Below are 27135 nucleotides of genomic sequence, written 5' to 3'. Positions count from 1 at the left end.
TCTTTCCACACTCCTCTAAAACAGCTGCTGCCAGATTCGGGTTACTAATTTTCGGATTTCGTTTCAAATTCCAAAGCACAAACCGCTCCTCTCGTTCTGTCCGCCTTCTTGGTCTGCCTGTCTGCGAAATTGAATAAATTCTGTCTTCATTTTCGAATCATCTTCGTGTATCTCCAACTGTTGTTCTGCTTATTTTAAGTATCTGCGATAACTTTCTATGCGATTTACCTCGAGCATGATGGAACATCACGAGCTGGCGTTCTTCAAAATTGGTAGTGTGTTGTCTTGTGCACCCCATTTGACACCAGTCCGCAACACTGCAGCAAATCACTTCGACACAGCGTGTCTTGCGGCACTGCACTACTGAATTGAACGTTTTGCAACGCTAGATGCCTTGTCGCCGTCAACGAACAAAGCGGCAATCGCGGCCTTTCCAAATGACCGAATATATTTGAGGCGTGTCATTTCACCCATGTGTGCAATGTCCTTTCTTTTGCAGCATACTGTACATCAATGCTCCGTGATTCCTCTTCTGCATAAGCAACCACATGTAGTTCCATTACTTGGACAGATTTGGTTTAACATTCTGCCCATGGTTACGTTATTGTCATCACTTTTCCGCGGATTTTATCAGTGGCCGAATATTTATGGGAGTGACTATAAGTCGGTACGAAAGGATTTATCTATGTAAGATAAGGAATTGACTGTTCATTCGTGAGATTTCCGATCGATGTCTCTCTTGTAGGAGATAGGATTTTTAAGTGGATTAATGGGTATAGTCGCTGACAATGATTTAGTGTGTGGCGTTTAGTGCTGTGAGTGTCTGAGGATATGTACGGCTCGCCTGTTGCAGGTCTTTATTTCTGACGTCTATGGGCGACCTCTAAATGTGGATGTGAGGTGATGAAAACCGGTGTCGGCACTTTGCCTACACTTATCGAATAACACCATTGGATTGCTCAAGGCTTAACATCCCCATCTGCCGGACGTATCACAATCAACCGCATCATATGCCTTCACAATATATGAACACTCCTAAGAGGTTTGGGATTGAATTCAGGATTTTGGCGCACAGTCTAGTGATTATACCACCACCTGCCGGCCAACATTCTGATAGTGATTTTCTTCCACCAACGGGACTCGAACCATCTAACTACAGTGTTAAACCATATAGAACCAGCCTGAATAGCTCAGATGTTAGAGCGCTGGCCTTCCGAGCCCAGTCCGGTGGTATTTAAAGGTGCTCAAATACGTCAGCCTCTTGTCGGTAGATTTACAGGCACGTAAGAGCTGTTGCGGGACAACATTCCGGTATCTTGGCGTCTCCAAAAACACTAAAAAGTAGTGGAATGTAAAAGCAGTAACATTTAAAAATAAATATTAAACCGTAAAGACTTGACGTCTTAGCGATCATGGTTACCATGCGGGCTTACAATGATCGTGTGAATGATTTCCTACTTTCGCTAGTTGAGCAGTTCATTGGCGAACCAATGCCGCTATCGGTTCCTTACACGAAGAATGCAATGGTTCCTCCTCAAAGAAAATGCCCAATACCTGTCGTAAGAGGCGTATACAGGGTGTTTCTTTTTTAAATTATGATACAGACTTTCATGGACAAGCATTTGAGATTGGGAACTCCGGCCCGGAAATGTCAGTCGCTGGATATAAACCAAATTTGTTGTGGGATATTTATGAACGTGGGATTAAAAAAAGACGTAATTGTCATTGTGTGGAAGTGTGTCACGTAGTTATGACCATGCATTCAGGAGGTGGTGGGTTCGAATCCCACCGTCGGCAGCCGTGAAGATGGTATCCCGTGGTATCCCATTTTCGTATCAGGCAAATGTTGGGACTGTTCCTTTAGGCAACGACCGCTACCTTGCCAATCCTAGCCCTTTTCCATACTTGCGTTGCCGAAAATCCTTCCGATATGTTGGTACGACGATAAACCACTAGGCAAAAAAAAAAAAAAAAAATAAATAAATAAATCTTCCTGTGTAGATGTAATACCGGGTGGACAAAATAAAACTGGCCTGGAAAATAGTTACAATAGGACTGACGCAGGGTTGTCCCTCGTTAGTGAACATCACAGATGATGCTGGAAATGGCCTCATTTGAAGAAAAGAAAAACCGGGGGTCCAAAAGTCTTTACTCCACTTCAATCATAAACCACCGGCAGAACTCAACTCGCGAAGGTTCGTCTAGACACTTAAGGCATTCACAACAGTGAATTTGTAAGGATGAATATTCAGGTCCTTTTTGAGAATATTTCGACACGACGATCTCGTAATTCCCAGGTGCACAAATAAACGGCATTGAGATTTCGTCGGACTTCGTTCCAGGCTTTCCTTCACTCGAGGAATGTTTTCTGGTGGTCGAACTCGATAGTTACGGTTGTTATTCGCGACAGGGCCCGTTTCACGCCATTCTGCCACTAAGTTTTGCATTGCAGACTTCGCAGGAGGTTTTTACAAAACGCTTCCAGTCTTACAAACACTTGCGCAAATTGTTCCGCACAGGTTTTGCACGAATTGTACTTCGCATAACACTCGACAGTGAATATGCGCCGTTCTATCGTGAGCACCATTTTGTGTTGCATTCAACTGATCACTAAACACGTCTGCTCTCTCTCTCTCTCTCTCTCTCTCTCTCTCTCTCTCTCACGAACTGACACAGCGACGTACTTGGAAGATGCGGGAGATGGCGCCCGCGCAGAGATGAGACAGCAATTGTTTGGTGCATCGAATTCACGTTTTTCAGCATTTCCCTGTGCTGGGCAGTTCTCATGTACATTAACAAAGGTTAAGATATTTTCCGGACCAGTTTTATTTTGCCCACCCGGTACCTTTATTTACCTGAACTGCATGCACACGCTCCGAAGACATGTGTGAAAGCTGTTCATAATAGCGTCCCCCAGCTTCGACAACGTCGCAGTAAGTTATGGCTTATCCGATCGAATATTTCTGGCGTCGTTCTAGCAACGTCACTAGCAATTAGGATTCTTGCCAGGCGCTGTTGTATCAGTCCCTACAAGTGCCTCGTAGACAAGACTCTTCTCAAAATTCCTCAAGAAGAAATAAAGTCGGATCAAATCAGGCGGGCGAGGTGGCCACGCAACAGGAGATCTTCTCCTATCCACTTTTTCCGGGAACATCTGTAAAAAGTGTTCTCAAGTAGCGTGAGAAAAGTGGGCTGGTGCCGCGTCATGTTGAACCCACATCCGTTGACATACCTGCAACCCACAAAAAACTGCGTTGGCGTGTAAGATGTGACTGAGGCGTTTTTTTTGCTAGGGGCTTTACGTCGCGCCGACACAGATAGGTCTTATGGCGACGATGGGATAGGAAAGGCCTAGGAGTTGGAAGGAAGCGGCCGTGGCCTTAATTAAGGTACAGCCCCAGCATTTGCCTGGTGTGAAAATGGGAAACCACGGAAAACCATTTTCAGGGCTGCCGATAGTGGGATTCGAACCTACTATCTCCCGGATGCAAGCTCACGACTGAGGCGTTTGCTGACTCCTGTTCCCTATCTCAAACTGATCCATGAATGTACCCTTCTGCAGCATCGCTAAAAGTCATCTCGGAGACACGCTGTGGAAGGGAATCCCAGGGTCTGTCAACTTGGGAATGTGGGTTGGCAACCACAAGGCATTTAGCTGAGTCTGGCATCTTTTTACTTGTGTCAAACTCCTCACTTTCCTCTCTGACCTTGCGTGGTAATCTCTTGTTCATTTCCGACCCTCATTTTTCACACCTGTTCCATTTCTTTTGCGGATAATTTTATTCTTCGAAGGACCGGAACTCTTCCTTTTCCCCCATAGAATAGCCTATGGCTGCCGAGTTGTACTTCATCTTAAAGCAACCACCACCACCATTATTTTAACGCTACAGAAACCTGGGGGATTATATTTCTTCTATAACGAATCCCATTAAACAGAGTCAGCGCTTGTTCTCTTCCGACCCCGATAGTATTAGATTTGCGACACCTTGGGACGCAGTGGCTTGCGGTGAACAAATCCATTACCCCAGCTGAAAAAATCGTAGCTCCGGCTATGATAAGACATATTCATGAATTTCGATTTTTGTTTTTAAGTCCATATCAACGCCGAGCCACGAAAAAATGGGTAAACAGAATTTAATGAAAACGGTATGTACAGTCGGGAAATAAGGAACTACAGTCTACGCAGTAAGTAATTTTATCCACCCTGGCTGAATTGGCAGTTTAGGGGAAGGCGCCTGAAAATTGTGATTTTTTTAATCACCTATGTTATTGGTCCTATCGAAAAGTACTACATAAGTCATAGAGAATAAAATTTCCCATCCTTATGTCTTATTCCTTTTTACCGTACCGACTATGATAAGACTGGTGGTGGTGGCTATTGTTTTAAGAGGAAGTACAAGTAGGCAACCATCCTCTATATAACACTAATCAGAAAAAAATATGGAAGAGGTTCGACCTGACTTTTGAGTAGCTTTGTAGCATTTACTGCTCTTGTTACCCTGTTAGAAATCTGAGGTCAATTAAGAAATATTATTTATTAAGGAATATTTTTGGTGTAGGAAACCTCTACACAGGTCGACGTACTTCACCATGCTCAGTAGACATGTCTGCTATCGCCTTCATATCAAACTTTGCCATTGCTATGTTTACGTATCATGTTTCCTGCCCTGTGAATAAACTGTTACACGATTTTTCACAATCAGATTAGGAACTAATATATTTTCAGGTCTATATTTTGAAATAAAACATAGATAACTATGTTGTGAATCCCTCTGAGCATGTTTGTGATTTCATGAAATTCCGCCCAGCAATTTAGACATGATCTAGTTTCGGAAGACGAACCGAATTCCATTCTTATACAGGATGTTTAAAATAAAGGTAACCGAAAACATTGTCTAGTTTTCTGACCGTCTTTACGTTCTTCACATAGCGTTCGTCATAAAGCACTACGCAGTGGATGTGATCAATGATGCGTGCAAGCATATCAGCGCACTGAGCTCAAGTTATTTCACGTATTACAGACTTAATGTTTGCCTTCAGGTCGTCAAAGGTACGTAGTACTGGATGGAAACACTGTTATAACGTGCCCCGCGGAAACCCGTCACACATTGAGGTCCGGGTTTCTGAGTGGATAGGGAAAGGCAGATCCCCTGGTGACGACCCAATTTGGAAAGAGTTCCTGGAGGAACGATAGATAGCCACGTCCAATGTGTGATATGGCCCCGTCTTGCTGGAAGACTTGCTGCTCGAAATCCAAACCTCTGGACTCGCAAAAAGTCTGTAAATCGGCATGGAAATGGATGAGGACCTGCTGGTAAACAATAGCGTTGTCGGTGACAGTCCCGCCATTACTATTTTCAATGAAATACTGGTCAGTGACGCCATGGCTTGGTATTGCTACCCACACAGGACCTTGTCAGAAAGTAGGTGTGTCTGCAGGCACTAGTCAGGCTTCTTCCACCCAAGAAATCTGCTGATGTTCTCCTTGTTTACATATCCATTCAGGGGCATATGGCGCTCACCCGACCACCACCAATAATCAAGACTGTGTTCAAATTCAGAGGCTGGCTAGTACATGGATCTGACTACCACCATTTGTTAAGGCTGTGTTCATCTTCACAGAGGCAGGCCAGTGCACGGGCACAACACTGTAAGCCGCTGTGAAAATTCGGAGATGTTAACTCGTGCAACATGGGTCCGGTATGAGCGGGCAGAGTTCCTTAACCTTGCTCCACACACCTATGGGTGCAGTTCCTTTGATGTGCTCTTTGTTCAATTTCTAATCACTTAAAAGTGTGAAATTTTTGTTATTATCCTGACACTGTTTTCCTTACATGTTATTCTTCGTCTTTCTACAGCATTTTTCAACGATGCTATATGATGTAAAATTATTGTTAAAAGAATTACAATAAACAATACACTCTACCTAATCAGTGGTTCTAGAGATTTTGGGAGATGGGTATCATCTGTCTTATCCTTTGATATGTGCCGAAAACTCTTCTTCGGTGACTGCAGAACTTTCTCCATCACACAACTAATATTCTCGTTGCTCCTGGTGGTGCGGGGTCTTCTGAATGTCCCTCAGTATGATTCTTCACGGACCCTGTTTGGGGGAACATTTCTACTCAACACAGGATGGTTTCTCTGGTGGTTCAGTTCTTTGCAAATGCGCTCTGTCCGGTAACATCAGAAAGTGTGTTCACGTACCACACGCGGTCCAGGAAGGCATACTGTGGTATATCGGCTGTCATTCACAATGTCAGTCACTTAACTCTCCTTTGATAGAAAGAAAGAAAGAAAGAAAGAAAGAAAGAAAAAAAGAAAGAAAGAAATAATATTGTTAAAAGCCATAGACTTAACTTTCGGTTACCTTTTTCAAAACTGCGTCTATATTCCCGGTTCTGGTAATACTACCAACTGAATGGAAATGTAATCTGAATTGAATCGATAGTATGATCGATCGATATGAATTTTCCAAACCTTCATCATCTTAAGCCAACAGCTGTGTCACACACACACACACACACACACACACACACACACACACACATACATGATATAACATTTCTCGATGCAAATCTTGTTTCTAACATGAACTCTATAGTTTGGCTTTGCTGTGTAAACAACAGTATTAGTACGTCAAGTGTACGCCAGATGTCTCACAGCGATGCATAAGCGAGTCATAGTTTTTTAAAGGCTGCCAATACGAATCTCGAAGATTGCCGAGGTCTACCAATTCAGCACTAGGGAGCGCAGGTATCACTAAAAGTTGCGCGAGTAATAGGTTGTTGGGCTGGAGGTATGGAATCTGCAGAAGGGCGCCAGCTTGGATACAGTAGTTCCGGAACAATGCTTTAAATGAACAACCCGATGTGTATCATAGTAATTTCATCCGGAGTTGACAATCGGAGTCCACAACGGAGCTAGATGAATGTGTATGTCCTAGAATGTAGATTTTTTATATCCGCGACGAATGGAAAGAGAAGGTTCTATTGGGCAGCATTGTTTATAAAAATAAGGGCCACTCTAAGGTTCTGCTTAGGTTCGTCAAAACTTTCAGGGAAACTGAAGTGGCAGTTCGCAGTTCATGCTTATCTTATAAAAAATGGTGAAAAGCAGCTTATTTACAACATTTTGCAAACATCAATAACAAGAAATACAGCAATCTATCAACATGTTATTTACCCTGGCCAAAGCAGAACTATATTAAAATCACCAGTGCAATGCATTTTAATCTTATGAGTGTTAGGTTTTTTTCTTAACTATAATATTTAAATATCCTGGACATCAGTACTTGTTTTTGAAGTGGATCGTTGTAGAAGAAAGTCAAAGCCAACTTCAGGTAAAACGATTTTATTATCCAATCACGTTCAGTGCACATCCGGAATAGAATGAAACTACAGTCGCTGCGGAGACACACGCAGAAAACGAGTTGCTGGTGAACTTGGCTTGGTCATTCAGTGTTTCAAATTAAATGATTCGTATTATAATTTAGTGGATTGTTTTTAAAACCTTGTAAGCCAAGAACTGTAAACTTGGGGTTGGGGGAATGTGGACTATATATATATATTTTTTTTTTCTGAAACGAATCTTCATTGAAGAAGTCATGGAAGCATGTAAATGGACTTGACAATAACAGCTAGACTGACTTAAAAGGTTAAGATTTACGGGATTACACAAAAACTTATGTGTTCGATCATTATAATATTTAAATAAACAATAAATTCAGGTTCCTTTTTTAAATTGCGACATGTTTATCACAATAACATGTTGAATTGTGTTCATCTTTTCAGAAAATAATTCGCATTTTAATTAGTAAAAAAGTTGTGTTGAGAAATTTCAGAAAAATGTGTTTTGAAACTACTGTACATAGAAGATTACTCTGAAATGAATATCCTCTCCAGTCATTCCCCCGGTCTGTGCTATCCTAATCAAACTTGTATCTAGTTCGTTTTCTCACATAAAATGAATATGAGAAAAGAGTAACTAACAGGGTGTAAAAATAATAACACTTAATTGTATTATCCCTAAGATGTCTTCCTGTACATTATTAACTGGTTACATTCCGATGTTTTGGGATTTTTGTATGATTTCTTCTTGACACTTCCAGGGTGACTGTACTTCTAACCATCTTTATTTGATCTCTTTCAGAAAAGAGTAATGAACCTCGAAATGGATAAGAACGGAATGGATGACAACTGTACAGACGTAGACAAACTAAAGGAAAACATTACAAATAACAATGAACCTACTATTTTGGAGTCGAAGACGAGCTTTCCCAAAAAGTTCAGTGACGGCAGCAATGGACCAGTGATCACTGTGCAGCCTCCTAAGAGCTCCAATGACATTCCTCGGCGCCGCCAGAGGAGGTCCTCCGACGTGATTGACTCCATAGGGATGAGCATTCCTGTGTCCCCCAACAGAAGAGGCAGTGTAGACGGTTTCTTGACGGGAACGTCGCCCTCCGACAGAGGGTACAGCAGCAGTCCCTCCAGCCCACACAGTCCTATCAAACCCCCGGACCACAGACGACGCAGACTAGCCGACACCATCGATGCTGCCTGTACGACGCAACCGCAGCCTATACCAGACAGCGACGAGCCTGTCGGGTGAGTAGAACGATAGATCTCAATTGGCGAACTAGAAGTCTTTTTTTTTTTTTTTTTGTTTTATGCTATTTGCTTTACGTCGCACCGACGCAGATAGGTCTTCTGGCGAGGATGGGATAGAAAAGGGCTAGGAGTGGGAAGGAAGTGGCCGTGTCCTTAATTAAGGTACAGCCCCAGCATTTGCCTGGTGTGAAAATGGGAAACCACAGAAAACCATCTTCAGGGCTGCCGACAGTGGGATTCGAACCCACTATCTCCCGAATACTGGATACTGGCCGCACTTAAGCGACTGCAGCTATCGAGCTCGGTAGTCCTCTTTCTATAGCTCATTCCACGTTAAGAAAACAGTACTGCTCTTATGGACCTACACGGAGTGAACACACCCTCTCTGAGACACTCATAATTCCTCGTGATTAGGAGATGTACTGTACTTTGTAATGTATTATGAAAGATAGATAAAAATGGACGAGGCATTTTTGCCCTAAGTTATTAAAATAACTACACAACATTTTCTTTTTCATAAATACGTAGGTCGAGTCATAAGTCATGGCAACTTTTTTTTTTCGGGAACGGGAGACAACACGGAAAATCTAAGATATGCATTTGGGAACGTGCGGTATGTACTTGCGTATGATGCCAGTAGATGGTGTATGTAAACAACAGTGTGGGTCTAAGCATGCCCCCCAAGTTCAGTGTGTGAGTGAGAGCGTCACAAAATGGAAATCAACAAGCAGGAGCAACGATCGTATATTAAAATAGCAGTTCTCTGCGGCAGAAATGCACGTCAATGCCATGCAGAGCTGCGGGAAGCATTAGGTGTGCATGCCATGCCCTATAGAATAGTGGCGAGGTGGGTGGAGACGTTCAAACGGGGTAGAGTATCAATTGCCGATTTGCCTCTCCCAGGCCGTCCAGTCTCCGTGGACAAAGATGTACGGATAATGGTGATCGATCAGTGTTTACATGAGGACAGGCGCTGGACTCTAGCATCCAGATGTTTTGGACAACGCCATGATCCTACACGATAACGCGACAGCTCAAACAGCAGCCATCGTTCAGCGTCGCTTACAACGGTGGGGATGGGAGGTTCTTCCACACCCGCCTTATTCGCTTGATCTGAGCACATGTGACTATGATCCAATCCCCAAAGTCAAGAAGCCATTACGTGGACAACGGTTTGTTAACAAAGAGGGCGTCGTAACAGCATTTCGGAGAGAGGTGTCACACGTTAGCGATACACATGCAGCGAATGGTATTCAGCGCCTGCCCCACCGCTGGCAACGCACAGTAGAAACCTTGGGTGATTATTTCGAAGGTCTGTAGCCAGTGGAGACCTGTCCTTTGTACGTAGTCCTGTGTATTTGCTGTCTATACCATAATAAAACAATGTTTACCAATGGCCTGTGTTCTGTCAATTTTCAACGAGAATCTCGTGCAGTCAGAATTTGTCTTCAGACACTGTGGATTAGTACATGCCCTATATTTCCAAATGCATATCTTAGATTTTCCGTGTTGTCTCCTTTTTGCAAGAAAAAAAAAATAGTTGCCATGACTTAATGACTCGGGCCTCGTACATTTGTAGGGACAATAGCCATCGCTTCTTCGTTGCTCTCCTTCATTTCTTTCCTTCTGTGTTGCTCTGTTACAAGCCTCGTGTAGTTCCTCATTCACCGGGCGAGTTGGCCGTGCGGTTAGGCGCGCGCGGCTGTGAGCTTGCATCCGGGAGATAGTGGGTTGGAATCCCACTGTCGGCAGCCCTGAAGATGGTTTTCCGTAGTTTCCCATTTTCGTACCAGGCAAATACTAGGGCTGTACCTTAATTAAGGCCACGGCCGCTTCTTTCAAACTCCTAGGCCTTTCCTATCCCATCGTCGCCATAAGACTTATCTGTGTCGGTGCGACACAAAGCCACTAGCAAAAAAGAAGTCTCTCACCCCCCCATTCTGTGAACCACCGACAGCTCACTTCTGTAGTGAAGTCATCTACAGTATTTATTTGTTGGTGTGTGTTTTTAGGCTTTAAATCAGTGCGTAATTGTCTTATGTTTGAGTGAGAGGTATGCGATAAGCCTACGTGTGTGATTTATTTCTTTAACATTAAAACTGTGATGTTTTGCAGAGTCATCTACAGTGTTTACTGGTTGCGTCGGTTTTTCTAGCCTTAATAGCTTGGAGAAGTTTATTAAATGCAGTTAAGTGCATCCCTCACCCCTCGAGTCCATAAAAAAATATTTGTCTGTTTTCTCCCCAATTTGCCTTACACTTCAGTGCCGAGGTCTTTTATGTGCCGTAGTTTACCTCTGCTTCTGTACAAACCAAAAATAGCCCCTGTAAACGCCCCGTCCCCTTTAGGTCATAAAAATAATTTGTAACTTAGTTTTTTCCGCTTTTTGCCTTGAACTTAAATACTGAATTTCACAAACTTATGTGCGGCCGTTTTCCTGTGATGTTGAGCAGAGCCGTTCGATATGGCAACCCTTTTGTCATAAGAGCGATACTGTTCTCTTAACATGGAATGAGCTATAGCTCATTGATCTCTACGGACGATATTTGGCTAGGAGGAGGACGGGCCACGTTGGCCACGACTGATTGAGAGTAATAATGAGAATTGGTGATCACTTGAATAAAATGTGGTTGGATCTACGTGGATCCCGGCACATTTCTACCTCCCTTAGCTTAAGGCAATGGCTGCTACCTTCCCAATCCTAGCCCTTTCCCATCTTTCTTTGGACGAAAGCATTCGATGTATTGGTGCGACGTGGAAGAAAAGTTGGGTTGGGGGAGGGGGGCATTCTCCGGACCTGTGGAAGAATTTGACAGCTTCAGTGTAAGATATACAGTGGCTGGACAATCTGTTGATTGTCTCAGTGTTTCATAATTGTTTTTGTATCCTATATATTTTTATGAAACCAAAACCCCATGGCGCAACAGCCCTGAAGGGCCATGGCCTACCAAGCGACCGCTGCTCAGCCCGAAGGCCTGCAGATTACGAGGTGTCGTGTGGTTAGCACGATGTTTTTATTAGCCTATGTTTAATGTACAGTACTTATGTAAATGTGTGTGTAGTGCGACAAGCTGATAATAATGGCTTGGTTAACCAGGTAAAACGCTTATTTATTTATTTATTTATTTATTTATTTATTTATTACCGGGCGAGTTGGTCGTGCGGTTAGGGGCGCGCAGCTGTGAGCTTGCATCCGGGAGATAGTGGGTTCGAACCCCACTATCGGCAGCCCTGAAGATGGTTTTCCGTGGTCTCCCATTTTCACACCAGGCAAATGCTGGGGCTGTACCTTGATTAAGGCCACGGTCGCGTCCTTCCCACTCCTAGGCCTTGCCTATCCCACCGTCGCCATAAGACCTATCCGAGTCGGCGTGACGTAAAACAAATTTAAAAATATGTCTTTATTTCAGTTTTGCCTCCAAACTCCTCTAGCTCTACCACACTACATTTAATAATAAATTATGAAAGTTTGGAGCGAGTTGGAGTATTAATATATGAACACACCTATAGAGGCACTTTTCCTCAACGGTTAATTGAGCCTTATATCTTTGAATCCCAGGACATCCTGATCTACTCCGATTACAGAGTTTAGACATGAAACAAATATTAAGATAAGGCTTCAAAGGTGGGAATACTCTTACCGTTGATCTACAGAGGGTCCTGTAGTTCAGCCTGACCAGTTCCTTTAGGCACACGATCTACCCACCAAGAAATAACCTTGTCCGATGTTGCTAAACTTCTCAAGGAATCCAACGTTTAACAACAGTAGTGGCATTAATTTTGGACACTTTTTACTGATTCATAGAATTTTGTATTCAGGAGTTTTAGTTGAAATATACATTGTAATTTACTACAAATTTTCAGGAAACATGGCCTAATGTCCACGGTTCGAAAATTTAAGTTAAGCTAAAAAAATTAATTCAAAATTTAATAAAATATGCAAAATACTCACAACACAACAGTTTCAGAAAATTATAAATATTAGGTACAAATGTTATTCCAATGTTTCTTAGTATTTCGTTGGGATATCCTTTTGATTTAATCACTGCTTCGATTCTGCGCGGCATCGAGTCTACGAAATCTCTTGAGATCTTCTGGTTTGATCACTCTGAACCATGAATTGACGATGGCTTCTAGCAGCTTCCTCTTGTTACTGGGATACCGTCGTGAAACCAAAATTTTCAGCCTTGCCCACAAGTTCTCAATTGGGTTGAGGTCGGGACTGTTGCCAGGCCAAGGAAGCACACTAATGTGATGATCAGCAAACCATTTCTTAGTGATTCTAACGCTGTGGCATGGCGCATTGTCTTGTTGAAAGATGCACTGATGGTTGTTACCTTGGAACAAATCATGGATAGACGGTAGCAATTTCAACACTAAGACGACTTCTTGGTACTTTTTGGCGTTAATGTTGCCCTGTAAACACTTGCAGACGCCCAATTCCATGTCTTGCCATGCAGCCCCACACCATGACACTGGTGGGATGCTTCATAGTGGCAGTCGTGCACTCAGGCAACAAGTCTTCGCCTGGTCGACGACGAACGAACTTTACTCCATCGTTTCCAAAGATGCCGATCTTGGTCTTGTCACTCCAAATTACTCTAGCCCAGTCTTTTTGCGTCCACCCCTTGTATGCTAAAGCCCATTGCAAACGTTTCTGCCTTTGCATTTTGTTCAGATAAGGCTTCTTTCTTGGAGACCTCGCCCGCAAACCATTTTCACGAAGTTTCTGTTTGGCCGTTCAATCTGAAACTTCAGCACATGAAGTCTTCAAGATGGCATTTATATCTTTTTCAGTACGCCGACGATCTTGTAGAAAAAGACGGCAGATTATACGGCAGTCTTGATCAGTCAATATTGATATTCTGCCAGTGAAATGAAATGAAATTAAATGAAATGAAATGGCGTATGACTTTTAGTTCCGGGAGTGTCCGAGGACATGTTCGGCTCGCCAGGTGCAGGTCTTTCGATTTGACACCCTTAGCCGACCTGCGCGTCATGAGGAGGATGAAATGATGATGAAGACGACACATACACCCAGCCCCCGTGCCGTAGAAATTAACCAGTGATGGTTAAAATTCCCGACTCTGCCTGGAATCGAACCCGGGGCCCTGTGACCAAAGGCCAGCACGCTAACCATTTAGACATGGAGCCGGACATTCTGCCAGTTCTTGGAGAAGTTTTGGTTGACCCAGTTTATTCATACCGCTTGGAAACTTCCCTCACACCCGACTTCGTAGCGCCTCCACCCAACCTTTCTGCTACAGTATTTTTTCGTAAATGTAATCTTCTTCACCGAGTGTTGTTATTGCCTTACTCCTTTTACTCGGCGACCAATCGGCACGTTTCGGTACAGGAGACATTGTTTTCAATACTGTATTCCGTCTCAATTCGCTCACTTTAAAGAAATCTTACACTTCAACAAGAGCTATGTTTTGCTGACTATTACTGTTACAACAATGATCATAATGCCTTTTCTCACTGGATAATACGCATTCATTGTTTGATTTGTCGGAACAAAATAAATGGCGAACTTGTTTTACAGCTGCAAAAGCATGTAACTTAAAATAGTGACGTTATTTAATCGTTGTCAATTGTACAAATTTACTTATTTTTAATAAAAATACAACATATCCCACTTTCGAAAAATGATGAATATTTAGTATACATATCATAAACAAAAGGTAAAAGCATAATTTATTGATTTAGTGTACCACAACTTACGTACATTTCAGATGTTATAATGAACGAACATTTCAATAAAGTGTCCAGAATTAATGCCACTACTGTATATTTCTCTTAATATATTGAACCGGATAGATTTGTTAACATAATACAATAGGCCTGATACCTTGCACCAGCAACCGTACGGTGACAGGTTTATGAGGGATTTCCTCTTGCGACAACTACAGACTGATAGAGCGGTTCTCTTTCGGAACCTTTGTTCCTTCCACTAATTGCGGGCAGGAGTCAGTTATGCTTAAGTTAGATTTACGGCTTTATGGACTCTTTATATATCGCGATTCTCCCTTACCATTGTCAAGGGTCACCTCACCACATGCAAAATTAACTGCATGCAATGTTTGACTAGTCGAATGAAAATAAAGAAACATCTATATTTAGAAATAATCAGGAAAATCCGCGGATATCTGCATCCGTGCAGGCCTCTAGTTATATTCTTCGATATCCATTAAGCTTACGGTATTAGGAAAATTCTTCACCATCCGTTATCTGTACTGTTCCGTGTAATGTTACGTCTCGTTGACAGTTTAAATAGAATGAGGTGGATGATAAAAAGCCAAAAAAAAAAAAAAAAAAAAAAAAAATCAGCAAATTGGGAGGTTCGCCTACCAACATGACTACTGCCCATCCAGATGGTCTACAGATACTGGAGTGGCACGTGGTCAGGATGACGATATCCTCACCCGTATTCCTTGGTTTTCTTGATAGGGTACCCGTGCAATGACTCGCGTATCAGACAGTTCGAACGGGTGCTCTCACAACGCTTTAGTCTTCAGTCTAGAATTAAAACCACCGGGCGAGTTGGCCGTGCGTGTAGAGGCGCGCGGCTGTGAGCTTGCATCCGGGAGATAGTAGGTTCGAACCCCACTATCGGCAGCCCTGAAGATGGTTTTCCGTGGTCTCCCATTTTCACACCAGGCAAATGCTGGGGCTGTACCTTGATTAAGGCCACGGTCGCGTCCTTCCCACTCCTAGGCCTTGCCTATCCCACCGTCGCCATAAGACCTATCCGAGTCGGCGTGACGTAAAACAAATTTAAAAATATGTCTTTATTTCAGTTTTGCCTCCAAACTCCTCTAGCTCTACCACACTACATTTAATAATAAATTATGAAAGTTTGGAGCGAGTTGGAGTATTAATATATGAACACACCTATAGAGGCACTTTTCCTCAACGGTTAATTGAGCCTTATATCTTTGAATCCCAGGACATCCTGATCTACTCCGATTACAGAGTTTAGACATGAAACAAATATTAAGATAAGGCTTCAAAGGTGGGAATACTCTTACCGTTGATCTACAGAGGGTCCTGTAGTTCAGCCTGACCAGTTCCTTTAGGCACACGATCTACCCACCAAGAAATAACCTTGTCCGATGTTGCTAAACTTCTCAAGGAATCCAACGTTTAACAACAGTAGTGGCATTAATTTTGGACACTTTTTACTGATTCATAGAATTTTGTATTCAGGAGTTTTAGTTGAAATATACATTGTAATTTACTACAAATTTTCAGGAAACATGGCCTAATGTCCACGGTTCGAAAATTTAAGTTAAGCTAAAAAAATTAATTCAAAATTTAATAAAATATGCAAAATACTCACAACACAACAGTTTCAGAAAATTATAAATATTAGGTACAAATGTTATTCCAATGTTTCTTAGTATTTCGTTGGGATATCCTTTTGATTTAATCACTGCTTCGATTCTGCGCGGCATCGAGTCTACGAAATCTCTTGAGATCTTCTGGTTTGATCACTCTGAACCATGAATTGACGATGGCTTCTAGCAGCTTCCTCTTGTTACTGGGATACCGTCGTGAAACCAAAATTTTCAGCCTTGCCCACAAGTTCTCAATTGGGTTGAGGTCGGGACTGTTGCCAGGCCAAGGAAGCACACTAATGTGATGATCAGCAAACCATTTCTTAGTGATTCTAACGCTGTGGCATGGCGCATTGTCTTGTTGAAAGATGCACTGATGGTTGTTACCTTGGAACAAATCATGGATAGACGGTAGCAATTTCAACACTAAGACGACTTCTTGGTACTTTTTGGCGTTAATGTTGCCCTGTAAACACTTGCAGACGCCCAATTCCATGTCTTGCCATGCAGCCCCACACCATGACACTGGTGGGATGCTTCATAGTGGCAGTCGTGCACTCAGGCAACAAGTCTTCGCCTGGTCGACGACGAACGAACTTTACTCCATCGTTTCCAAAGATGCCGATCTTGGTCTTGTCACTCCAAATTACTCTAGCCCAGTCTTTTTGCGTCCACCCCTTGTATGCTAAAGCCCATTGCAAACGTTTCTGCCTTTGCATTTTGTTCAGATAAGGCTTCTTTCTTGGAGACCTCGCCCGCAAACCATTTTCACGAAGTTTCTGTTTGGCCGTTCAATCTGAAACTTCAGCACATGAAGTCTTCAAGATGGCATTTATATCTTTTTCAGTACGCCGACGATCTTGTAGAAAAAGACGGCAGATTATACGGCAGTCTTGATCAGTCAATATTGATATTCTGCCAGTGAAATGAAATGAAATTAAATGAAATGAAATGGCGTATGACTTTTAGTTCCGGGAGTGTCCGAGGACATGTTCGGCTCGCCAGGTGCAGGTCTTTCGATTTGACACCCTTAGCCGACCTGCGCGTCATGAGGAGGATGAAATGATGATGAAGACGACACATACACCCAGCCCCCGTGCCGTAGAAATTAACCAGTGATGGTTAAAATTCCCGACTCTGCCTGGAATCGAACCCGGGGCCCTGTGACCAAAGGCCAGCACGCTAACCATTTAGACATGGAGCCGGACATTCTGCCAGTTCTTGGAGAAGTTTTGGTTGACCCAGTTTATTCATACCGCTTGGAAACTTCCCTCACACCCGACTTCGTAGCGCCTCCACCCAACCTTTCTGCTACAGTATTTTTTCGTAAATGTAATCTTCTTCACCGAGTGTTGTTATTGCCTTACTCCTTTTACTCGGCGACCAATCGGCACGTTTCGGTACAGGAGACATTGTTTTCAATACTGTATTCCGTCTCAATTCGCTCACTTTAAAGAAATCTTACACTTCAACAAGAGCTATGTTTTGCTGACTATTACTGTTACAACAATGATCATAATGCCTTTTCTCACTGGATAATACGCATTCATTGTTTGATTTGTCGGAACAAAATAAATGGCGAACTTGTTTTACAGCTGCAAAAGCATGTAACTTAAAATAGTGACGTTATTTAATCGTTGTCAATTGTACAAATTTACTTATTTTTAATAAAAATACAACATATCCCACTTTCGAAAAATGATGAATATTTAGTATACATATCATAAACAAAAGGTAAAAGCATAATTTATTGATTTAGTGTACCACAACTTACGTACATTTCAGATGTTATAATGAACGAACATTTCAATAAAGTGTCCAGAATTAATGCCACTACTGTATATTTCTCTTAATATATTGAACCGGATAGATTTGTTAACATAATACAATAGGCCTGATACCTTGCACCAGCAACCGTACGGTGACAGGTTTATGAGGGATTTCCTCTTGCGACAACTACAGACTGATAGAGCGGTTCTCTTTCGGAACCTTTGTTCCTTCCACTAATTGCGGGCAGGAGTCAGTTATGCTTAAGTTAGATTTACGGCTTTATGGACTCTTTATATATCGCGATTCTCCCTTACCATTGTCAAGGGTCACCTCACCACATGCAAAATTAACTGCATGCAATGTTTGACTAGTCGAATGAAAATAAAGAAACATCTATATTTAGAAATAATCAGGAAAATCCGCGGATATCTGCATCCGTGCAGGCCTCTAGTTATATTCTTCGATATCCATTAAGCTTACGGTATTAGGAAAATTCTTCACCATCCGTTATCTGTACTGTTCCGTGTAATGTTACGTCTCGTTGACAGTTTAAATAGAATGAGGTGGATGATAAAAAGCCAAAAAAAAAAAAAAAAAAAAAAAATCAGCAAATTGGGAGGTTCGCCTACCAACATGACTACTGCCCATCCAGATGGTCTACAGATACTGGAGTGGCACGTGGTCAGGATGACGATATCCTCACCCGTATTCCTTGGTTTTCTTGATAGGGTACCCGTGCAATGACTCGCGTATCAGACAGTTCGAACGGGTGCTCTCACAACGCTTTAGTCTTCAGTCTAGAATTAAAACCACCGGGCGAGTTGGCCGTGCGTGTAGAGGCGCGCGGCTGTGAGCTTGCATCCGGGAGATAGTAGGTTCGAATCCCACTATCGGCAGCCCTGAAGATGGTTTTCCGTGGTTTCCCATTTTCACACCAGGCAAATGCTGGGGCTGTACCTTAATTAAGGCCGCGGCCGCTTCCTTCCAACTCCAGGCCTTTCCCATCCCATCGTCGCCATAAGACCTCTCTGTGTCGGTGCGACGTAAAGCCCCTAGCAAAAAAAAAAGAATTAAAACCCCTGGATTGGCCGGGAGTCGAACCCAGGGCCTCTGGGTGAGGGGCAGGCACTCTACCCCTAAACCATGCGGCTGGCTAATAATAATGGCGTATGGCCGCCGAAGAGGCCTGGTGCAGATCATTAGAGTATAGATGGCCTGCGCGTCTGTGAAGGTTAATTCTAATGATGGAGACGGTACACATACGCAGTCTCCGAGCCATCGGAATTAACCAACGAACGTTAAAATCCCCGGCTCGGCCGGGAATCGAACCCGAGACCCCCGGGACTAAAGGTCAGCACGCTAATGATTTAGTCGTGCAGCTGGACATAATAATAATAATAATAATAATAATAATAATAAATGACCGAGCTCGATAGCTGCAGTCGCTTAAGTGCGGCCAGTATCCAGTAATCGGGAGATAGTAGGTTCGAACCCCACTGTCGGCAGCCCTGAAAATGGTTTTCCGTGGTTTCCCATTTTCATACCAGGCAAATGCTGGGGCTGTACCTTAAGGCCACGGCCGCTTCCTTCCCACTCCTAGCCCTTTCCTGTCCCATTGTCGCCGTAAGACCTATCTGTGTCTGTGCGACGTAAAACAACTGAACAAATGAAATGAACAAATGAACTGTGGAATTAATATTTTGCGGTTTGTAGAGCCGCGGTTCACTCCTCTTCCTTCCTTCCTTCCTTCCTTCCTTCCTTCCTTCCTTCCTTCCTTCCTTCCTTCCTTCCTTCCTTCCAGATGTTTCGTGAACTGTTGCCACTTTTGGAATGTGACGGAGACTTCGACATGGTTACTGAAGTTGTCTACCGTAACTGTAGACGAAACGTCTGGAATGAGTAGTTCCAACTCTACAGCCCGGACTATATTCATTCTATAACTAGCGGCCGGGAAAGCTTACGCTGTTTCATCGTGAATGTAGTGGGTTAGAACCCCACTGTCGGCAGCCCTGAAGATGGTTTTCCGTGGTTTCCCGTTTCCACACCAGGCAAATGCTGGGGCCGTACCAAGGCCACTGCTGCTTCCCACTTATAGCACTTTCCTGTCCCATCGTCGCCGTAAGACCAAAATGTGTCGGAGCGACGTAAAGCAGGTTGTAAAAATAAATCATCGTGAATGCACCATAAGAGATGAATTTCATCCTCCAAAGGTAGCGAATCGTTGATAGTTCTTAGACATATGCAGGACAGTTGGAGTAGCCTAGCAAAGGTGATCAAGGCGTACGCTTGAAGAACGTGAGTTCGATTTCCTTTCACGAAATGTAAAACAAAAGTATAAACGAGCGATAGGGATCACACAGCCATCAACAAAAATGAGTGATTAATACTTGATGGACCTCCTGTAGTGGGGGACGCAGACGAAGAATACACCCACGGTATCCCTTGCCTGTCGTAAGAGATGACTAAAAGGGGCAACCAAGGGATGGTTGTATTAGAGCCATGAAACTACTTGTGATTAGTACCATCACGCGGGGAACACCATGGGTCGCCTTTACTTGCGAATAGTACCACTATGTTAGGTACACAATAGATTTGTGATTAGTAGCAGCAGAAAGTGATTCATTGTCGGTTTCCAAGTACCCGTGATTAATACAATTGTGAGAAACTGCACGGGTCTGCGCGTTGCCTGTGATTAGTACCACTATATGAGCGACACCGTGGGTCTACGTTGCCTGTGATTAGTACTCGCTATATGAGGAATACCAGGGGAAAACCGGCGCCCATGATAAGTACACCTAGCCGAGGAACGCCATGGGTTTACGTTGCCTCCGAGTGGCGCCATTATGTGAGAAACATCATAGGTCTGCGTTACCTGTGCGACGTACAATACATGTGAGTAGTACCATAATGTGTGGAACACCGTGAGTCTACGCTATTTCTGATTAGTACCGCAACATAACAAATACCATAGTTCTAATTTACTAGCGATAAGTACCATTATGAGGGACCGCTGACCTGGATTTTGGACCCATTTAGACAACAAGCATCCTCGATTTAGGATTGTGCTTTAGAAGCAGTCCCTTGGTCAGTAATACTATTGTTTATGATAGTTTCTGGGTCGGATCCACTGATTGTTTTAAATTCATATCCATCCATTCATTCTTCATCACTTTTTTATTGCGGTCAGTGTGATTTTGAACTGTTAAATTGCCATTACATTTCGTACCATTAGTGACCGATGACCTAGATATTAGGCCCATTTAAACAAGCATCATCATCATCATCACCATCATCACCATCATCACCATCATCAATATTTGAAGGCATATGCAGTGGGAATGGGTTCAACCCCTGTTACTTCAACCATGTAATGTATAAGTAACATCTAGGGGTTGGGTAGTGGTTTTGAAATCAAACATTCTGTAGAATTTTGAAGAAAACGTAGAATTTGACTTGCAAGTAATGCCCCATGACATTAATATGAAATTAAAAAATTGTATTTGCATAGAACTAATAGTAAACCTAACATGCATTTAATATAATAAAATCGTACATTTATTTTAAATTGAAATAGGCTAAAGAATAACATGGCCGGCCCGGCGGCATAGGGATAGCGAGCCTGCCTCTTACCCGGAGGCCCCGGGCTCGATTCACGGCCAGTCCAATGATTTTTACCTGGATCTGAGGGTTCATTGCTGGTTCGAAGTCCACTCAACCTACGTGATTACAATTGAGGAGCTATCTCACGGTGAAATAGCGGCCCCGGTCTAGAAGCCCAAGAATAACGGCTGAGAGGATTCGTCTTGATGACCACACGTAGACCTTCTGGCTGAACAGCGGTCGCTAGGTAGGCCAAGGCCCTTCAGGGTTGTTGCGCCGCGGGGTTTTTTTGTTTTTAAAGAATAACATAGAAACAGAATATTGATGCAATATCTGAATAATAAATCGAAAACGGTAGATAGGTTGTGTATGTTCTAAAACAATTGGTGCTTAGTCAGCATTTTTCCACGCTTTTGGCGGGAAATTTGAATTTTTGCCGAGTCAGCAATTTTTTGTGTGCAGGCAAGGTCATTGACCCATAGTCAGTGACGTCATTGTGATGTCAAACCTTACCTACGTGAGTAGGTAGGTAAGGTTAAGGCTCTGTAAGATGGGTATGCTTAGCCGCCATTTTGGTTCATACATGCGCAATGAACCATGTGATCAAACTCTAGTTTCTCCTACGAGCGCTCGCTTCGTCACATTGAATGTATTGCTTTTAATCACGGCGTGCAGGGACGAATAGTGCTATATTTGTATGGATATTTATTACATAATGGTGGGTTGTTCTGCACCTAATTATAATAATGTCTCTACTGCGGGATACAGGTTGTTTAGATTCCTTTCTGGTCTGCATTATGCCTCCACTGCCTCTGCTATACCTTCTACTTCAACTGCTGACTTAAAACCTGCATCCAGTACCCACCATTGAACTATAGGTAATATTACCTACAGTTCAATGGCTCCCACCGACATTGCTACACCCCTTAATTCAGTCACATTGATCATTCAATATTCAGTTCTGTCCCCAAAGTCCGGCAACAGGAGTTCAACATACAAACACCACAGTTACAATATTTGTCAAAACTAACTTCAGTTCGAACCCCACTGTCGGCAGCCCTGAAGATGGTTTTCCGTGGTTTCCCATTTTCTCACCAGGCAAATCCTGGGCCACTGACGCTTCCTTCCAACTAGCCCGTTCCTGCCCATCGTCGCCGTAAGACCTATCTGTGTCGGTGCGACGTAAAACAACTTGAAAAAAAAAAAAAAAACTAACTTCATATAACAGAAATACTTTGTTTAACGTTGGTGGTAGTACAACAAATGCATTATTGAAAACCAAGATCTGTGGTAGGCCTATATGCAGACAGGTTTTAAACTATGAGCTTTCTGACTCAAGCTCTGAAACATCCGTATTTTTTTTAAAAAAAATGGGTGGTCTAAAGAAACCAAATTGTGAAGTTATGAAATTAATTTGTAACTGTGAGGTCTACTACAGGAACTATAAGCATTATATAATGCAAAATGATGCAAATCTTGTAACGGAGAAAATTTTGAATGAAGAATGTATCAGTACGGTACATGTTCTCCAACGTGCTGTAATTTAAAAGAAAAAATAGACACCTCTTCAAAGTTCGATCCTATGCTGTGGTGGACTTTAACAAGAACGTACGGAAACGAGGTAAAATGTATGGGACTGCTTCGGAAAAGAAGAGAAAAATGTAAACAAGGAATGGACTGTTATTGTTTTGTAAATACTGTAATAAAAGGAGACAGTAAATTTGTAAAATATTACTTAAATATCATATTTTTTAAATTGTGCTGCCTGAGCAAGTTAACCATTGTTGCAACCCTTTGAAGTTTAATGAGGTGAGTCGTGTTGAGAAATAATACTAATTCTCCTCAAACCAGAGGAATCTCTGTTAAAAAAAGGTACTGTGAACTTTGCCAAAGTCAAAAAATTTCAATATTCTCCACAGCTCGTTTGTCACTTCCCTTACAAGTCACTGGTAACTGATTATCAGTACAATACTTCAGGTTGAAAGAGAAGATTCAGCTATATAAGTAGTTTCTCCCCGAATGTAATTTATAATAAGTAGCATAACATTTGTTTCATGAATCTTCCGTTGAATAAACTAAAATCCTCTGTTCATTACGACTGCATAAGCAGATAATATTCATAACACTCACCAAAAATTAAGTTTATTTTGCAAATAGAATGTATTTTTTTAAATACTGGTAAATAAGAAAAGGGAGTAAATTTTAGAAGAAAGAAACAGACTTAAAGAATCACAGTTACTTGGGTGTAGTTCGTCTTCGTACGTCACATTTCAGAGTTATTTTTGTTCGAAGAATATCTTTCTTATTATTTCGACAACATTGAAAATAGCGCTGAATCAATTTCACGTAAGTATGAAATACCGACAGAGATCATATGGTATCAAAATCTTATATCACAATTTATATATTTTCGACATGACCGATTACCACGTCAAATTCCACGATTTAAGAACGACAGTAGCCTATATCAATACCACGATGTCCCTCATTTAATTTGACGGTACCTCACGAACATTCTATAATAATAATAATAATAATAATAATAATAATAATAATAATAATAATAATAATAATAATAATAATAATAATATTAATAATAATAAATACTGATCTGCATTTAGGGCAGTCGCCCAGGTGGCAGATTCCCTATGTGTTGTTTTAGAACACATACAGCCCATCTACTGAAAACATACATAATTAACTTAAGTCGCGTTCATGAAACAGTTATACTGTTGAAGGAAATCATAGAACTTACTCGAACAACTTGTTCTTATCACTTAGAATGAAATTGTATTTACTGAAATATCTTTCAGAATTCACAGTATTGGTAAGACCCCAATACTTTGCAGAGCTGTTTCGGCAAACTTTGGGCATTTGAGTTTAACAGCAAACAGCATTTGCTGCCCGGGGCGAGCCTCAGCTACCGGGCGGGTCGCAGGTGGCGGATTGCGAACGGCCCTCATATAGTGCTATACTAATAATAAACAACCAACAGAACGTATGGTAACTTACCGTCGTTTTCCCATCACTGCAGATATCTATAGTTACCGTATAGACGAAACGAACGCACCTCGCGGTACGTCGCGGTTCCGAGTTACAGTATACTAATTTTACCGCAAGCTCCGAGCTCCGATTTCACCGAAAAATAGCGGAGGCTCACGCTACTTATTATTGCGCCGCCCATCCTCGAAAGTTATTTGGGTAGACCCTTTGGACCTTCCTCTTTCAAAATCAGTTATATTTTTGCTAGTCTGTATAGTTTTGAAATTAAATTGAAGGAAATCTGGTGTGCTACTTTTTTTGACAGATTTTTACCAGTACTGGAACAAAATGACAAGCGGGTCCCGCGGTGTAGGGGTAGCGTGCCTGCCTCTTGCCCGAGGCTCCGGGTTCGATTCCCGGCCAGGTCAAGGATTTTTACCTAGATCTGAGGGCTGGAGGGCTGGTACGAGGTCGTGATTACAATAGAGAAGCTGTCTGACGGCGAAATAGCGGCCAAATAGAAAGCCAAAAATAACGGCCGAGAGGATTTGTCGTGCCGACCACACACCACCAGTGGCGAAACTACTTGGAGTCATTTGAGGCAATGCCTACCCTAAGAAATACGATTAAACAGAAATATCGTAACAAATTTATCTGTTGTTGTTATTGTGTTAAATCAACAATTATCTCTTTTTGATATGTGCTATATGATGACAGCAGATGATGTGCTTCGCTGATCGCCCCGCTAGATGGCGACAGCAGACTACTTGTTCTGACAGGAGGGAAGCAGTCTGTAACTTGTCTCACCCAACACTTCTTGTTTTGTTTTGCAAGGTCTAGACCCCAGAGAGTCTGTGATATTTGAAAGATGAAAATGTAGAAACTCCCCGCGCGTAGGTTACAATGAAGTACCGTATTGTTAACTGTGTGTTTTTCTTTTGAATTAGTAGGCAATCCGTGCATTATTGGCTGTATTTGTGGCAATTCAGACATGGACTGTTAGTAATGTAAAACAAGACTGGACATCGTCCGGGAACGAAGCCATGAAAAAAAATCGGCTTTTTGTTGAGAGACTTGTTGACTTTTTTTTTCTTGGGAAACAGGAGCTTGGATTTAGAGTTCATTTTGAAGGGGAAGACTCGATCAACAGGGGCAATTACCTAGAGTTATTTTCTTTCAGAACACGAACAGTACATTCGAGGTCATCTCCAGTCCACATCGGGCTTTAAAGACACATAAAGTGAAAAACAGAATGAACTGCCATCATTCAGGAGACAATCAAAGCATAGTTAGATTGTGATTTCATTGGTATTCAGGCAGACGAGACCTTAGATGTATCAAACAGATCTCAAGTTAGTGTAATATTTCGGTTCTGCTCAAAACGGCTCCCACAGGAAGATCAGAATTAATTGTAGATACTGTATTCTGCGAAAGTGGGGAGTGATTGATAAAGTTGTATGTCAAACATATGACGGATGCTCCACAATGGCAGGAAAGCATGGGGCTGTTCAGCATTAGCCTACGTTAAACAAGTTTGCCCAAGGGCAATATTTCTACTTGTTTCTACACTGTTATGCCCACAAGTTAAAACAATAAAACCAGTCAGGCTCTTCATAATCTGACAGGGTTTCATTCATTTTTAGTAGATCCTCGAAAAGAGCTCATCTTCTGGAATCCAAAGGATTCAGACTTCTACAAGCATGTCGAGGAGCTTTAATACGAGAGCAGTCCACACAGTATTTTCATACTACGATGATCTAAGACAGGATTTTGAAGACATTGCAGAAAATAAGGGTTGGGACAGCGAGTCGTACAATTCAGCTGTTGGGAAATGAAATGGCTTATGGCTTTTAGTGCCGGGAGTGTCCGAGGACATGTTCGGCTCGCCAGATGCAGGTCTTTTGAGTTGACGCCCGTAGGTGACATGCGCATCGTGATGAGCATGAAATGATGATGAAGACGACACATACACCCGGCCACCGGGCCAGCGAAATTAACCAATGATGGTTCAAATTCCCGAACCTGTCAGGAATCGAACTCGGGACCCCTGTGACCAAAGGCCAGCACGCTAACCATTTAGCCGGACTCAGCTGTTGGGTTGCTTACCATACTCAAGAAGGCCCAATTCATTTATTTGCTCTGTCTCTATAGAGAATATTTTTATTTATACAGACCATCTCTTTGCTCTACTGCAACATAAAAACACATGTGATGTAATTCTGTGCAATACTGAAATTAGAAAAACCACTGGTATCCTCAAGGATATGCGATTAGAAAATACAGGATCCTCTTGCGTTGAAAAATGTCGCGAACTAAATAGTGAGATAAATGTAGATGACAGGACATTCCAAACACTCAAAATTTTAACATATGAAATTCTTGACACCTTGGCGCCGCCTGGTTTTTCAAAGAGAATCTCGCACCATTCGCTATACAACATAAGTCAAAGAACACGTTAGTAATACGAACAAGGCAGTGCGTACTTATGTGTTTATTTTCAACCAGAGTTTACATCCACAGATATTATAGAAGAAATAGGTAACTGCTTGAATATGGTAACTAAGGACGATCCCATCATTCTAGCGGGTGATCTCAATTGCCGTGTAGATACAGAATTACAGAAGTCGAAAGAAGTTTTGAGCTATCTAGAAGAAGAAGAAGGGCTAATACTAATCAACAAGTAGGAACAGCCAACATATATGAGTACAATTGTTCTTGCTTTCATAAATTCTAGTATAACCACCAAATGTCAAAGTGTTATCATGGAAGCTGAGAAGAAGCATCTGCCCGTGAAAACAACGCTGCTAATAAACGGTATGAGTCACAGAAGT

At 42.3% G+C, this 27135-nt stretch overlaps 1 protein-coding gene across 6 annotated transcripts in view; it reads left to right on the top strand.

Annotated features, from left to right (window-relative positions):
* LOC136878832 (caspase-1) overlaps nucleotides 1–27135 on the top strand; it is a 513173-nt gene that overhangs the window by 464387 nt on the left and 21651 nt on the right. For all 6 annotated transcript variants that reach the window (XM_067152349.2, XM_067152350.2, XM_067152352.2 and 3 more), the window contains one exon: nucleotides 8152–8609. In XM_067152349.2, the coding sequence (XP_067008450.1) occupies nucleotides 8152–8609 (458 nt within the window). The remainder of the gene's footprint in view (nucleotides 1–8151; nucleotides 8610–27135) is intronic.

This window comes from Anabrus simplex, chromosome 8 (genome assembly GCF_040414725.1).
Source record: "Anabrus simplex isolate iqAnaSimp1 chromosome 8, ASM4041472v1, whole genome shotgun sequence".
NCBI classification, from domain to species: domain Eukaryota; kingdom Metazoa; phylum Arthropoda; class Insecta; order Orthoptera; family Tettigoniidae; genus Anabrus; species Anabrus simplex.
Note: the sequence above shows the minus strand (reverse complement) of the source record. Positions and strands in the feature narration are given on the sequence as shown.